Source organism: Oncorhynchus mykiss, chromosome 1 (genome assembly GCF_013265735.2).
Source record: "Oncorhynchus mykiss isolate Arlee chromosome 1, USDA_OmykA_1.1, whole genome shotgun sequence".
Classification (NCBI taxonomy): Eukaryota; Metazoa; Chordata; class Actinopteri; order Salmoniformes; family Salmonidae; genus Oncorhynchus; species Oncorhynchus mykiss.
The window spans coordinates 57497582-57515017 of record NC_048565.1 but is presented as its reverse complement, the minus strand read 5'-3'; the positions used below and the strand labels follow the sequence as shown (position 1 = coordinate 57515017).

The 17436-nt window shown below is 43.3% G+C and overlaps 1 protein-coding gene across 1 annotated transcript in view; it reads left to right on the top strand.

The window, feature by feature from the left end:
• The window catches only part of cdh23 (cadherin-related 23), a 655816-nt gene that overhangs the window by 45407 nt on the left and 592973 nt on the right, over positions 1-17436 (top strand). Inside the window, exon 2 of the mRNA XM_036980724.1 lies at positions 1641-1744. Within this exon, the coding sequence (XP_036836619.1) occupies positions 1660-1744 (85 nt within the window). The 5' untranslated portion in view covers positions 1641-1659. The remainder of the gene's footprint in view (positions 1-1640; positions 1745-17436) is intronic.

Sequence of the window (17436 nt, the reverse complement as noted above, 5' to 3'; positions counted from 1 at the left end):
TTTTGGAATCCTGTCTTGCGTTATGCCTATAATTTTGTGAGATTGAAATGCATTCACATTCATAACCAATGTCAACCATCGTCAATTATGTTACATAGCTAGCTAGTAAAATTATTTACAGTTGCTAACATTACACGTTTGCTCACACGTTACAAATACAAGTTAGCAGGCACCAGGCTAACTAGCTAGCCAACTCCAGTCGTGCTAACGTTTGCTGGTAAACCTACCTTTAGGTGGCTGGTTGTAACATTGTTGCTTGCTGTTTAGCAGCTAGCCATATTTACGACTAAAAAGAGAAGCGGTTTTACAATCGAGATACTAAAGATCTCTTATAGTTTTAGTCATAGATATGGCTACTGGTAGTTGTTTAGCTAGCTAACTTAGTTAACCAGCTACCTAGTTAGCTAAATTAGCAAACAGAAAAATAATCGGATTTCCCCTCACTCTAACTGTCAAGACTTCCGCCGAGGTCGGTCCCTCTCCTTGTTCGGGCAGCGTTCGGCGGTCTTCTAGCCATCGCCGATCCACCTTTCATTTTCTATTTGTTTTGTCTTGTTTTCCCTCTGTTTCCCCCCATGTCTGTGTGTGGAATTGTTATATGTAAATGTATGTGTACTCCAGGCTGGTTTGCGGCTGGTTATTGTAACCCGTGTGGGTTTAGTTTTCTTAGTACCTTTTGTTAGCCTCAATAAAGGGCTCCGTTTGCTACCCATTTCTGCTCTCCTGCACCTGACTTCCCTGCAGCCAGTTACGCACTCCTTTACACTAACAAGTAGTATGTTAGCCAGAAATGCACACTATGGGTTTCAGTAGATGAACTAAAGTTAGCTATGTGCCTTGCTGAATAAATAACTTACTTAGCTAGGCACCGTATTTGTATATGTGACCTCTTGGTTCTGATATCGGCTGTAGCTGAGCTTCTAAAGTTAGCTAAATCCAACGCTTTCATTTCGAATCTTCTTCGCTATATTGCAGTTAAAACAACTATTGTTGAATGTCACCATGTAGCTCCATTGTCAAATCCGTGTTCATGAGAGGAATCACTTGAAGCCGTTGCATCTGGACAGTTTCCCCCAAAGGATTGTTGTTAGTGTCCGCCTCCTTTTCAAAAAAGCCCGCCTTGGGGAGGGACGGGGGCCAGAGCATGAAGCACCACCCAACACAAGTTGTAGTCTTTCAGAGACTGGAAGAAATGTTTCTGCTTGTATATTTAGCAGAGAATCTGCCGATAGGAATATTGCTGAAAGACGTCCAATGGCTCTATTGAACAAGGACAACCATATCTACACCCACAAAAAACGTATAATGCAATCAGTGTAACACAGACTCCCCCCAAACCATCAATACACTGGTAGTCGTCACAGCGTGTATCATTCAGCGAATCCCTGACCTACCTTCCTGGTCTGCCACATCTCACTGTCCTAGAAACGATTCAGACATTATGAAAACAAGCCCTGATTCCCCCAGTGTGAAATTTCCCTTTAAATGTTTTGAAAAACCGCCCTGCTTCTAAATGTTCTGAACACTTGCTCCTTCTCATAAAACCTTACTTTGTTTACTCTCTGAGGCTGACATTGAACATTGTCTTTAAACACACACACAGACATGCTGAGTATTTCCTATATGTGTGTTTGTTGCAGTGCGGAGCAGGAGCAAGCGATGTTGTGGAGTGTGGGTTTTGGTGGCAGGATGACTGTGGCCAAGCTCCTCCTATTCTTCTTCATCCTCCACACGTTTTGCGAAGGTGAGTCCCCACTACTTACTTTCCTTCCATCCATCACACGCCGCTCCTTATTCTCTCTTTTCTCCTCCCTCTTTTCTACCCTTTTATTCTTGCTCTCTCTTCTCTGAAACCCTATTTTTTACCCTTTGTATAAATGTTTTCTTTGTTTTACATTTCTATTATTCTCCCCCTTATCACTTCTTGTCTCTCTAGTCAAGCTTTCTTCATCTACACCTGATGATCGATGTGGCACAATTTGTCTGTTTGATTCATGTGTGTGTGTGTGCGTGCATGTGTGTGTGTGTGTGTGTGTGTGTGTGTGTGTGTGTGTGTGTGTGTGTGTGTGTTTGAGTGTGTTGTGAATTACGATGCCGTGTAAACTGGTTGTGACAGCATTGCTGTGACAGGCAGGAGACACGTCCAATCACACCCACTGCTGATGCTGCAGGGGAAAGTTATTATGTGAATGCCACGACCTCTTTAGATCAATCCCAATGAGTTTATAAAGGGCTTACACTCTCTGGATTCAAATCACATTTTATTTGTCATTTGTGCTGAATTCAATGCTTACTTACAAGCCCTTAACCATCAATGTCGTTTTAAGACAAATAAGTTAAGAAAATATTTACTAAATAAATGAAAGTTAAAAAAATAAAAGTAACACAATAAAATAACAATAGCGAGGGTATATACAGTATTTGGTCTTTTGGTATCTATTTAGGATCCCCAATAGCTGTTGCAAAAGCAGCAGCTACTCTTCCTGGGGTCCACACAAAACATGACATAATACAGAATATTAATAGACAAGAATAGCTCAAGGACAGAATGACATACATTTTTAAAGGCACACGTAGCCTACATATCAATACATACACACAAACTATCTAGGTCAAATAGGGGAGAGTTGTTGTGCCGTGAGGTGTTGCTTTCTATGTTTTTTGAAAGCAGGTTTGCTGTTTATTTGAGCAATATGAGATGGAAAGGAGTTTCATCCAATAATGGCTCTATATAATACTGTACGCTTTCTTGAATTTGTTCTGGATTTGGGGACTGTGAAAAGACCCCTGGTGGCATGCCTGGTGCCGTAAGTTTGTGTGTCAGAGCTGTCTTTAAGTTGACTATGCCAAAAATGTGGGATTTTCAGCACATTAATGTTTCTTATAAAAAATAAGTGATGCAGCCAGTCTCTCCTTAGCTCTTAGCCAAGAGAGACTGGCATGCATAGTATTTATATCAGCCCTCTGATTACAATGAAGAGCAAGACGTGCCACTCTGTTCTGGGCCAGCTGCAGCTTAACTACAGTCAGTCTTTCCTTGCAAAACTCGACCACACGACTGGTCAATAATCAAGATAAGACAAAACTAGAGCCTGCAGAACTTGCTTTTTGGAGTGCAGTGTCAAAAAAGCAGAGCGTATCTTTATTTCGGACAGACCTCTCCCCATCTTTACAACCAGTGAATCTACAGTGCAATCGGAAAGTATTCAGACCCCTTGACTTTTTCCACATTTTGTTACGTTACAGCCTTATTCTAAAATGTATCAAATGTTTTTTTTCTTTCAATCATCATTCTACAAACAAACCCCTTAATGACAAAACAAAAACAGGTTTTTGGAAAACACTCAGTCGTTTGTTGAAGCACCTTTGGGAGTGATTACAGCCTAGTCGCTTGGCATTAAGGCCAAATAATTCAATCTTGGTTTCATCAGACCATGAGTCTTTAGATGCCTTTAGGCAAACTCCAAATGGGCGGTCATGTGCCTTTTTTTACTGAGGATTGGCTTCCGTCTGGCCTCTCTACCATAGGCCTGACAGGTGGAGTGCTGCAGAGATGATTGTCCTTCTGTAAGGTTCTTCTATCTCCATAGAGGAACTCTGGAGCTCTGTCAGAGTGTCCATCGGGTTCTTGGTCACCTCCCTGACCAAGGCCCTTCCCACCGATTGCTCAGTTTGGCCGTGCAGCCAGCTCTAGTGAGAGTCTTGGTGGTTCCAAACGGCTTCCATTTAAGAATGATGGAGGCCACTGTGTTCTTGGGGACCTTCAATAAGGCAGAAATGTTTTGGTACCCTTCATTTTCGACACAAGCCTGTCTTGGAGCTCTACAGACAATTCCTTTGACCTCATGGTATCACGTTTTAGGGAAGACCCAGATGCAGACAGTGTCGAAATAACAAAAGTTTATTACTGGGAACAGTGGGCCGGCAAATTGACAGGTCAGCTCCAGATCAGAGTACAAAAACTGAACAGCAGGCAGTCTCAGGGTCAGGGCAGGCAGAGATCAATAATCTAGTGGGATGTGACTAGGTACAGAATGGCAAGCAGAATGGTCAAAACCAGGAACTAGAAACAGACATGAGCAAGGGGAGAAACACTGGTAGGCTTGACAATCAAAACGAACTGGCAACAGACCACAGAGAGCACAGGTACACTGGGGATAATGGTAAAGATGTGCGACACCTGGAGGGGGGTGGAGGCAAGCACAAAGACCGGTGAAACAGATCAGGGTGTGATATCAGGACAGAGATCATCAACCTAGACAAATATTTTTTCTTCAACAAGCAGGACGCACAGGATGTACTTCAGACACCCGACAAGGCCAAAATCCCTGTCATTGGCAAGAGAAAGAGAGGCAGGTACAGAGGACACAGAGCGGGGTGCCTCTTAAGGACCTACCGACGGCGAGTGGGAAACCTGCCTCATTGGACAGTAAATTAGACTAGGTACGATCACGAATATCCTACCAACGGGACATCAAAAACTTTAACCTCTCATGTTTCACCGTATAGTGGCTAAATGACGACATGGATATTCAGCTTGTGGGATATATGCTGCACTGGCTAGATAGAACAGCACACAGGTAAGACGAGGGGGGGCAGTCTGTGCATATTTGTAAACAACATCTGGTGCACAAAATCTAGAGACTTCCTAAAAAAGTGGTCAAATGAATCAGATGCTAAACTAAAGGACTGTTTTGCTAGCACAAACTTGAATATATTCCGATGGCATTGAGGAGTACACCACATCAGTCACTGGCTTTACCAATAAGTGCATCAAGGACGTCATCCCCACAGTGACTTTACGTACATACCCCAACCAGAAGCCATGGATTACAGCCAACATTCACACTGAGCTAAAGGGTAGAGCTGCCACTTTCAAGGTGTGGGACTCTAACCCAGAAGCTTATAAGAAATCCTGCTATGCCCTCCAATGAACCATCAAAAAGGCAAAGCGCAAATACAGGACTAAGATTGAATTGTACTACACCGGTTCCAATTCTAGTCTTATGTGGCAGGGCCTACAAACCTTTACAGACTACAAAGGGAATCCCAGCCGAGAGCTGCCCAGTGACACGAGCCTACCAGACGAGCTAAATCACTTCTATGCTCGCTTCGAGGCAAGCAATACTGAGGCATGCATGAGAGCATGAGCTGTTTCAGACAACTGTGTGATCACGCTCTCCATAGCCGACGTGAGTAAGACCTTTTAAACAGGTCAACATTCATAAGGCCGCAGGGCCAGACGGATTACCAGGATGTGTGCTCCGGGCATGTGCTGACCAACTGGCAGGTGTCTTCACTGACATTTTTAACATGTCCCTGACTGAGTCTGTAAAACCAACATGCTTCAAGCAGACCACCATAGTCCCTGTGCACAAGAACACAAAGGCAACCTGCCTAAATGACTACAGACCCGTAGCACTCACGTCCTTAGCCATGAAGTGCTTTGAAAGGCTGGTAATGGCTCACATTAACACCATTATCCCAGAAACCCTAGACCCACTCCAATTTGCATACCGCCCAAACAGATCCACAGTTGATGCAATCTCTATTGCACTCCACACTTCCCTTTCCCACCTGGACAAAAGGTACACCTATGTTTGAATGCTATTCATTGACTACAGCTCAGCGTTCAACACAATAGTGCCCTCAAACCTCATCACTAAGCTAAGGATCCTGGGACTAAACACCTCCCTTTGCAACTGGTTCCTGGACTTCCTGACGGGCCGCCCCCAGGTGGTGTGGGTAGGTAGCAACAGTATGTACATAGTACATAGTTAAATTATAGTTGACTATGCATATATGATAAACAGAGAGTAAAAGCAGCGTAAAAGAGGGGTTGGCGGTTGGGGGGTGGCAGGACATAATGCAGATAGTACAGGTAGCCAATCTGCATTGTGTCCCGCCACCGCCCATCCGCCAACCCCTCTTTTACGCTGCCATATATGCATAGTCACTTTAACTATACCAACATGTACATACTGCCTCAATTAGTCCGAGTAACGGATGCCTGTATTTAGCCTCGCTACTGTTATTTTCACTGTCTTTCAACTGTTGTTTTTATTTCTTTATCTATTGTTCTCCTAATACCTAGTTTCTACTTAAAAATTGCCCTGTTGATCAGTAACCATTTCACTGTAAGGTCTATCTATACCTGTTGTTTCGGCGCACATGACAAATAAATGTTGATTTGATTTGACACCTGGCTTGGTTTCTGCTCTGACATGCACTGTCAACTGTGGAACATTATATAAAACAGTTGTGTGTGTAACAACTGCTTAACACTGGGCTACTTTAAGCTTAAACTCTATTGGACCAGTTAGATTCGCTACTAGAGCAGTAGGGAGAAATGCAAACTGCACAACTGAATAATTTAGGAAAAGAATGCCGGCTTTGTATTTGGTAAATGCAAATTCTTACAAAAAAAAGAATCACCTTGAGTAAATATTAATATGAAATTTGTACAATGAGCTCAATATGAATTCAAAACATCAACATTACAATATACTTAGATATTGGCCATATATCCCGCCTATAGTTTACTAGGCTGCACCCAACTCTATTTTAATCTGATGGTAGCTCACATTTCAATGTGCATAGTTCAATATAAATAGAATAAACATGAATCCACAGAAAAACACAACCCAATTCACAAATACTGACTTATAAACCACTATGAGATGGAATCAAATGTGAGTGACTGTGCATATCAATAAACACTTTAAGGTACTTAAATGTGGTATTACATTATAACATTCAAAAAACCTAAACAAACAGGATCACACAATATATACCATGTGTACCTTTCATATAAACATTAATATAGCTCTTAGCTTTAATCTCTTACACGAATAAGAAAATAAAGCTGACTCAAAATGCTTTACACTAACTCAACAATAGTCTGCTGGGCAAATGGAAAGTACTAGTGCTAACACCTATACACCATTTCTTATGAAGTAATCTAAAACATAAATGTGTACCAAAAAGGATTATGATTATAGCTAATCACATTTATTAAAACAGTATTAACACTAAAATAGTTTGCCATGCATGATTAGCATGATTGAGACAAAATTACTTGACATTACCTTAGATTGTAAACTGTCATGGTCAATACATATACAGTGCCTTCGGAAAGTATTCAAACCCCTTGACTTTTTCTACATTTTGTTATGTTACAGCCTTATACTAAAATGTATTAAATAAAAACAAGTATCTATATCCACAGTAAAACGAGTCCTATATCAACATAACCTGAAAGGGCGCTCAACAAGGAAGAAGCAACTGTTCCAAAACTGCCATAAAAAAGACAGACTACGGTTTGCAACTGCACATGGGGACAAAGATTGTACTTTTTGGAGAAATGTCCTCTGGTCTGATGAAACAAAAATAGAACTGTTTGGCCATAATGACCATTGTTATGCTTGGAGGGAAAAGGGGTAGGCTTGCACTTCACAAAATAGATGGCAACATGAGGTAGGAAAATTATGTGGATATATTGAAGCAACATCTTAAGACATCAGTAAGGAAGTTAAAGCTTGGTCGCAAATTGGTCTTCCCGAATGTACAATGACCCCAAGCACACTTCCAAAGTTGCGGCAAAATGGCTTAAGGACAATAAAGTCAAGGTATTGAAGTGGCCATCACAAAGACCTGACCTCAATCCTAAAGAAAACGTGTGGGCAGAACTGAAATAGCGTGTGCGAGCAAGGAGGCCTACAATCCTGACTCAGTTACACCATCTCTGTCTGGAGGAATGGGCCAAAATTCACCCAACTTATTGTGGGAAGCTTGTGGAAGGCTACCCGAAACGTTTGACCCAAGTTAAACTATTTAACGCCAATGCTATATACTTGTATTGCTAATGCTGTATCATCAAAATAATAATACTATTGTGATTCTCAGAAATGGCTAATATATGAATGTTATCTGATGTTAGCAAGTTATTGATTTCATTAACCTTATTTCTAAGGCAACATATATTAACCTGTCTGGGGTAGGCAGGACACTTGCGTCCCACATGACCAATAGCCAGGGAAAATGCAGGGCGCCAAATTCAAATACATTTCTATAAAAATCTAACTTTCATTAAATTACACATGCAAGATAGCAAATTAAAGCTACACTCGTTGTTAATCCAGCCAATATGTCAGATTTCAAAAAGGCTTTTCGGCGAAAGTAGCATTTTTCAACTATGCAGGCGTGACAAAACGCAGAAATAAAATATAAATCATGCCTTACCTTTGCCAAGCTTCTTTTATTGGCACTCCTATATGTCCCATAAACATCACAAATGGTCCTTCTGTTCGATTATTTCCGTCGATATATATCCAAAATGTCAATTTATTTGGCACGTTTGATCCAGAAAAACACAGCTTCCAACTTACTACAAAATATGTCAAAAGTGACCTGTAAACTTTGCCAAAACATTTCAAACTACTTTTGTTATACAACTTTAGGTATTTCTAAACATACAGTGGGGCAAAAAAGTATTTAGTCAGCCACCAATTGTGCAAGTTCTCCCACTTAAATTACAGGCCTCTCTCATCTTTTTATCATAGGTAGACTTCAACTATGACAGACAAAATGAGAAGAAAAAAATCCAGAAAATCACATTGTAGGATTTTTTATTTATTTATTTGCAAATTATGGTGGAAAATAAGTATCCGCACCTCAAGGTGCGGACTCCGGCCGCAAAACCTGAACCTATAGGGGATGGTCTGGGTTGGCATCTGTCCGCGGTGGCGGCTCTGGCGCAGGACGTGGACCCCACTCCACCATAGTCTTAGTCCGCTTTAGTGTCCTCCTAGGAATGGCGACCCTTGCCGCCGACCCTGACCTGGGAACCCTAATGAATAGGCCCACAGGACTGAGGGACGCCTCTGGACTTAACAAATTCCTCCGGACTGAGGGGCAGCTCAGGACTGAGGGGTAGCTCAGGCTGGTTGATGGCTCTGGCAGCTCCTGGCTGGTTGACGGCTCTGGCAGCTCCTGGCTGGCTGACGGCTCTGGCAGCTCCTGGCTGGCTGACGGCTCCGGCAGCTCCTGGCTGACTGGCGGCGCCGACGGCTCCTGGCTGACTGGCGGCTCCGGCGGCTCCATGCAGACTGGCAGCTCTGGCGGCTCCATGCAGACTGGCGGCTCTGGCGGCTCCATGCTGACTGGCGGCCAGGGCAGCTCCATGCTGACTGGCGGCTCCATGCTGACTGGCGGCTCTGGCGGCTCATGACAGACTGGTGGCTCTGGCGGCTCAGGACAGTTGGGAGACTCTAGCAACCATGGACAGGCGGGAGACTCTAGCAGCTCTGGACAGGCATGGAGACTCTGTAGCCAAAGGACAGAGAGACAGCCTGGTGCGGGGGGCTACCACCGGAGGGCTGGTGCGTGGAGGTGGCACTGGATGGACCGGACCGTGAAGGCGTACTGGAGATCTTGATAGCAGGGCTGGCACCATCCGCCCTGGCTGGATCTTCACCCTAGCCCGGCAGACATGGGGAGCTGGGATGTAGCGCACCGGGCTAAGCATGCGTACTGGGGACACCGTGCGTTCCACCGCATAACAAGGTGCCTGACCAGTACAACGCCCGCCACGGTTAGCACTGCTAGGAGTACTGTAGCGCTGAGCTGGCACAGGAGGACAGTCCTGGTGCGTGAGGCTGGCACAGTCTTCACCAGACGACTAGCACGCACCTCAGGACGAGTGACGTGCATACTGCGCCAAACCAACAGCTCTCTCTCCTCACTCTCCTCCAATCTGTCCAACAACTCCTCGACAGTCTCAGACTCAACCCTCAACTTCGCCGACTGCTCCATTACCGCCCTGACCGGCTCTGGTTTCCTCCTTGGCCTCTTACAGAAAACAGGGGGAGTTGTCTCAGGTCTGACTCTTGACTCTGCCACACTCTCCCTGTGCACCCCCCAATACATTTTTGGGGCTGCCTCTCGGGCTTCCAGCCACGCTGCCGCGCCAGCTCCTCGTAAATGCCGCCTCTCTGCTTTCGCTGCCTCCAACTCTGCTTTGGGGCGGTGATATTCCCCTGGCTCTGTCCAGGGTCCTTTTCCGTCCAACTCGTCCTCCCATTTCCATTCCTCCTTCTTGCGCTGCTCCTGCTGCCTGTTACCACGCTGCTTGGTCCTTTTTTGGTGGGTGGTTCTGTAACGGCTTTCTTCTGTGGATGAAGGAGAGGACCAAAGCGCTGTCTGGTGCAGACACACGAAGACAGAAGACAACTACCCACAAAAACCCAACACAAAACAGGCTACCTAAATATGGTTCCCAATCAGAGACAATTGACTAACACCTGCCTCTGATTGAGAACCATATCAGGCCAAACATAGAAACGGGAAAACTAGACACACAACATAGAATGCCTACTCAGCTCAAATACTGACCTACACTAAACAAAGAAAACACAAAAGAACTATGGTCAGAACGTGACAGGTGGATCAGAGAATCACCAGCAGCAAGAGCGACATCATTGATGTTGGCCTGAGAATTTAACCCTTTGGCACCCCCATAGAGACTTCCAGAGGTCCAGACAACAGTCCCTCCGATTTGACACACTGAACTCTGTCTGAGAAGTAGTTGGTGAACCAGGCGAGGCAGTCATTTGAGAAACCAAGGCTGTTGAGTCTGCTGAGAAGAATATGGTGATTGACAGAGTTGAAAGCCTTGGCCAGGTCAATGAATACGGCTGCACAGTATTGTATTTTATCAATGGTGGTTACGATATCGTTTAGGACCTTGAGTGTGGCTGAGGTGCACCCATGACCAGCTCGGAAACCAGATTGCAGAGTGGAGAAGGTTCGGTGGGATTCGAAATGAAGTGATCTTCAGTGATCTTTTTGTTAACTTGGCTTTCGAATAGATAGATAAAGGTCTGTAACAGTTTGAGTCTAGAGTGTCTCCTTTGAAGAGGGGGAAGACCGCGGCAGCTTTCAAATCTTTAGGTATCTCAGATGATACGAGAGGTTGAACAGGCTAGTAATAGGGATTGCAACAATTGCGGCAGATACTTTTAGAAAGAGGGTCCAGATTGTCTAGCCCAGCTGATTTGTAGCGGTCCAGATTTTGCAGATCTTTCAGAACATCAGCTATCTGGATTTGGATGAAGGAGAAATGGGGAGGCTTGGGCAAGTTGCTGTGGGGGGTGCAGAGCTGTTGACCGGGATAGGGGTAGCCAGGTGGAAAGCATGGCCAGCCGTAGAAAAATGCTTATTGTTTCCTAGCCTCAGTGCAGTGGGCAGCTGGGAGGAGGTGCTTTACAGTGTCCCAGAACTTTTTTGAGTTTGTGCTACAGGATGCAAATTTCTGTTCGAAAAAGCTAGCCTTCGCTTTCCTAACATTCCTGAAAATGTACATATCACGGGGGCTATTCGATGCTAATGCAGTATGCCACAGGATGTTTTTGTGCTAGTCAAGTCTGGAGTGAACCAAGGGCTATATCTGTTCTTAGTTGTACATTTGTTAACGGGTCATGCTTATTTAAGATGGTGAGGAAAGCACTTTTTAAAGAATAACCAGGCATCCTCTACTGACATAATGAGGTCAATATCCTTCCAGGATACCCGGGCCAGGTTGAATAGAAAGCTTTAGTGTTTGAGGGAGCGTTTGACAGTGATGAGGGGTGGTCGTTTTTCCGCTGACCTTTTACGGACACAGGCAATGAGGCTGAGATCCTGGTTGAAGACAGCAAAGGTTTATTTAGAGGGCAGGTTAGTCAAGATGATCTTTATGAGGGTGCTGTGTTTTACGGATTTAGGGTTGTATCTGGTAGGTTCCTTGATGAATTGTGTGAGATTGAGGCATCTAGCTTCGATTGTAGGATTGCCTTAGTGTTATTCATATCCCAGTTTAGGTCACCTGACAGTACAAACTCTGAAGATAGATGGGGGGGAAATTAATTCACATATGGTGTCCAGAGCACAGCTGAGGGGGATCTATAACAAGCTGCAACAGTGAGAGACTTATTTCTGGAAAGGTGGTAAAAATGAAGAGAAATAGTAACAGTACAATATTAGAAAGTCTTAGCATGTCAGGCCAGCCTGCTCAGTTCATTGGATCCAATTGTTTAAAAAAAAATGAAAAAATGAAGAGAACTAAAAATATATATATTTGTAGTTTTCTCTTCATTTTTTCAATTAAAAAAATATATATATATTGCAAGAACAGTTCTTTATATCCATTACATGCAAGACATATTTCATGTAGTCCTCATTATATCCAGTTTTTATCCGACAAAAAAGGAAGAAGGAAAAAGGAACATAAATTCTAACATCCACTAACGACTGCCTGTAAAAAAATAAGTCTTTAGCATCACACTACCCATGAAGGAATACCTAAGTTTAACTTACAATCGACCCTGACACAGCCATGGCACAATAGCCAAGAATACATGCAGTAAAACTGTAAAACCAACTCTCTCCTCACCCACCCACACACAGTTAGTTTTTATTCCAGGTTCGTTGCTCTATCATCTCGGCTGTTTTACACCTAGGCCTATATCATTTGGATCAAGAGTATAAAAGGTTTCGTAAATAGCTTATATAGAATGATAAATTCGAGCCCTGAATGCTGAATGCTGACCGGCCGAGAGGCGTGGTACATCAGACCGTACACCACGGGCACGACAAAGCACCCATTTTTACTGCTCTAATTACGCCGGCAACCATATTGCCAACAATCCATTTGCCGGTGTGTATCGGAACAATAATATGTCCTTTACATTTTTGATATTGAGATGTATTTTTTAAATGTAAAATGATGATGACACCAATTATTTTAGAAACGTATAGGGCTACTCCAATAGAGAACCTAGGCAGGATTCTATAATCCTTTATCCTAGCCATACATTAGATCTATTCATATTTATTACATTTTATCTTAAAAGCTAAACATTCCAATTCCCATCTGGAGGCCACACTATATAACAGCTTTTAAGTTATAATTTACCCAACCTCTACAATTAGGCCATATCATATACAAAAATAAAAATGGTATGTCTAATGTACTACTGTGCAATCTTCAAATTAAATAAATAAACAATCAAAAAGATAAAAGGTCAGTACCTATCTTCGCCTTTCCGCTAAATCAAAACCGGATTTTAAGTCCATATCGTCCAAAGTTCCATATTGCCAAAATAAAAAATGCATAAGTTCATCATTTTGCATTACCAATAATCCAACCTTATTTTAAGTCCATATAGTCCACGGTTCCATACTGCATAAATGTTTTTTTTTAAAGTCAGTCATGCAAAAAAACAACAATGAATCCATAATTGTTCTGTGTAATGCGGTGCAAATGTGTATCGGGGACTACTTCAGCAGGAGGTAGCTATCGCTCACAGCCACAGTGGAATCTTCGAGTCCTTGAACATTTGGTTGTTTATGTACAATTTATCGACCGTTAGACGAACATTCTGCTTCTCAGTTCGGAGTCTTTTGAAAGTAGGGTACAGGGCACGTCGTGTCGTCTCTGCACTATTTCATGGGGAATAGAGAACGGGGTGTTCATTAAAGAACGGGTCATTCTTCAGTTCTCTACCCCATTGTAACAAGGCAATTTTCATTTTGTAGTGAGTTAGCATAGCTACGATCGGACGGGGCCTTCCCTCTGCACCAAAATGGTAAGCCATTTGAAAATCAATTGTATCCACCTGTTCGTTCGTCATCTTGAGATTACGTTTTCATCCTCCTTTATTCCCATTATAACCATATTATTTTTCATACTTCTGCACTTTGGATCAAGTATTTCGGCTTTCATTGTTTTATTATCATACTGTAGTGTCTCTCTTTTAGGGAGTCCATGGTGTATTTCAATATCTTATTTTCCGCTCATATTTCTTCCATCATTTTATTACTGTAATCCATTCAATTACTGTAATCCCCCTCAAATGTTATATTTAGAATTTTTGACGGCAGCTTCCCTTCAATTTCGCTCCCAGAGCTTGAGGAAAGGTCTTATCTCATTTGGTTTGATGTATCTGAATCCTTTTCGAGCATATCAAAATGCTGATCAATAAATAGTTCATGGTTCTCTATATTATCCAGAATCTTTGTTTCGCAGATATCAGCTAATCCTCAATTTTTATAATTAATTCATGGGACAAGCTGAGCCTACTATGCTGCCACCTGCCACATCATCAAGCCACAAATGAAACTAGTTCAGAGACAGGATAAGGTAAAGCAATGGTAAAAAATAATTCTTAATTTAAGGGAATGTTTCCATTTCTGTGAGAGGGGAGAGCTTGAGGGAGGGATAGAAGGAGAGGTTGATATTTTTTTGTATTGATGTTTTGCCTGTTTGATGGTTTGTCGGAGGGCATAGCGGGATTTCTCATGAGTGTCCAGGTTAGAGTCCCACTTCTTGAAAGCAGCAGCTCTACCCTTTAGCTCAGTAAGGATGTTGCCTGTAATCCATGGTTTCTGGTTGGGGTATGTATGGTCACTGTGGGGACAACGTCATCGATGCACTTATTGATGAAGTCGGGGACTGATGAGGTATATTCCTCAATGCCATTGGATGAATCTGATGTAATCTGGTTTCCGAGCTGGTCATGGGTGCACCTCAGCCATGCTCAAGGTCCTAAACGATATCATAACCGCAAACGATAAAAGACAGTACCGTGCAGCCGTCTTCATCAACCTGGCCAAGGCTTTTGACTCTGTCAATCACTGCATTCTTATTGGCAGACTCAATAGCCTTGGCTTCTCAAATGACTGCCTCGCCTGGTTCATCAACTACTTCTCAGATAGAGTTCAGTGTGTCAAATCGGAGGGGCTGTTGTCTGGACCTCTGACAGTCTCTATGGGGGTGCCACAGGGGGTGCCACGACTCTTTTCTCTGTATACATCAATGATGTCGCTCTTGCTGCTGGTGATTCTCTGATCCACCTCTACGCAGACGACACCATTCTGTATACATCTGGCCCTTCTTTGGACACTGTGTTAACAAACCTCCAAACGAGCTTAAACGCCATACAACACTCCTTCCGTGGCCTTCAACTGCTTTTAAATGCTAGTGGAACTATGTGCATGCTCTTCAAACGATTGCTGCCCACACCCTCCCCCCGACTGGCATCACTACTCTGGATGTTTCTGACCTAGAATATGTGGACAACTACAAATACCTAGGTGTCTGGTTAGACTGTAAACTCTCCTTCCAGACTCACAGCTTCCTATTTTGCAACAAAGCCTCCTTCACTCATGCTGCCGAACATACCCTCGTAACTGACTATCCTACCGATCCTTTACTTCGGCGATGTCATTTACAAAATAGCCCACAACACTCTACTCAGCAAATTGGATGCAGTCTATCACAGTGCCATCAATTTTGTCACCAAAGCCCCATATACTACCGACCACCGCGACCTGTATGCTCTCATTGGATAGCCCTCACTACATATTCGTTGACAAACCCACTGCCTCCAGGTCATCTATAAGTCTTTGCTAGGTAAAGCCCTGCCTTCTCTCAGCTCACTGGTTACCATAGCAACACCCACCCGTAGCACGTGCTCCGGCAGGTATATTTCACTGGTCATCCCCAAAGCCAACACTACATTTGGCCGCCTTTCCTTCCAGTTCTCTGCTGCCAATGACTGGAACGAATTGCAAAAATCACTGAAGCTGGAGTCTTATATCCCCCTCTCTAACATTAAGCATCAGCTGTCAGAGCAGCTTACCGATCACTGTACCTGTACACAGACAATCTGTAAACATCACACCTACCTACCTCATCCCCATATTATTAATTACTCTCTTGCGCTTTTGCACCCCAGTATCTCTACTTGCACATCATCATCTGCACAGCTATCACTCCAGTGTTAATGCTAAATTGTAATTATTTTGCTTCTATGGGCTATTTATTGTCTACCTACCTACTCTTCTACATTTGCACACACTGTACATATATTTAAAAAAAATGTTTCTATTGTGTTATTGACTGTACATTTGTCTATATGTAACTTTGTGTTGTTTTTTTGTCGCACTGCTTTGCTTTATCTTGGCCAGGTCGCAGTTGGAAATGAGAAGTTGTTCTTAACTAGCCTACCTGGTTACGTAAAGGTGAAATAAAAAATGTTAAAATACAAATCCCGGAACATATTCCAGTCTATGCTAGCAAAACAATCCTGTAGTTTAGCATCTGCGTCATCTGACCACTTCCGTATTATGCGAGTCACTGGTACTTCCTGCTTTAGTTTTAGCTTATAAGCAGGAATCCGGACGATATAAATATAGTCCGATTTGCCAAATGGAGAACGAGGGAGAGCTTTGTACGCGTCTCTGTGTGTGGAGTAAAGGTGATCAAGAGTTTTTTTCCTCTGGTTGCACATGTGACATGCTGGTATAAATTAGGTAAACGGATGTAAGTTTTCCTGCATTAAAGTCCACGGCCACTATGAGCACCACCTTTAGATGAGCATTTTCTTATTTGCTTATGTCCTTATACAACTTGTTGAGTGCAATCTTAGTGCCAGCATCAGTTTGTGTTGGTAAATAGACAGCTACAAGGAATATAGATGAAATCTCTCTTGGTAAATCGTGTGGTCTAGAGCTTATCATTAGCTACTCTACCTCAGGTGAGCAAATCCTCGAGACCACTGTAATATAAGATTTCGCACACCAGCTGTTATTGACAAATAGACACAGACCACTACCGCTCGTCTTACCAGAGGTAGCTGTTTTGTTCTGCTGATGCACAGAAAACCTAGCCAACTGTATATCTTTGTCCTCGTTCAGCCATGACTCTGTGAAGCATAAGATATTACAGTTTTTAATGTCCCGTTGTTAGGATAGTCTCAAACAGAGCTCATCCAGTGTATTGTCCAATGATTGCACATTGGCTAATAGGACGGATGGTAGAGGCGGGTTACCCACTTTCCGACAAATTCTCACAAGGCACCCGGATCTGCTTCCCCCCTCTATCGGCGTCTCCTCTTCATGCAAATGACAAGTATTTGTGCCTGGTCCGGTAGCAGCAGTAAGTCCTTCGCGTCTGACTCGTTAAAGAAAATGTTTTAATCCAGTTTGAGTTGAGTAATCACTGTTCTAATATCCATAAGCTATTTTTGGACAGTGGCAGAAACATTATGTACAAAATAAGTTAGAAACAAAAAAACACACACAAAATAGCACAATTGGTTAGGAGCCCATCAAACGGCAACCATCCTCTCCGGCACCATTCTGCCACCCCTCCTCCCTCCTCTATATCTCACTCCACTTCTCTCACCCTGTTTTCCATCTCTCTATTATTATTTCTCTCTTACTTTTCCCTCCCTCTCCATCTTCACTTCTCTCTCTCTCTCTCTCCCCCTTTATCCCCTAACCCTTCTCTCTCACACTCTGCTTCTCCATCCCCCCTATTTCTCTTTACCCCCCCACCTCTTTCTTTCTCCAGACCAGCCAATTAGCCCAGTGACCCGGACAATTTCTGCTCCC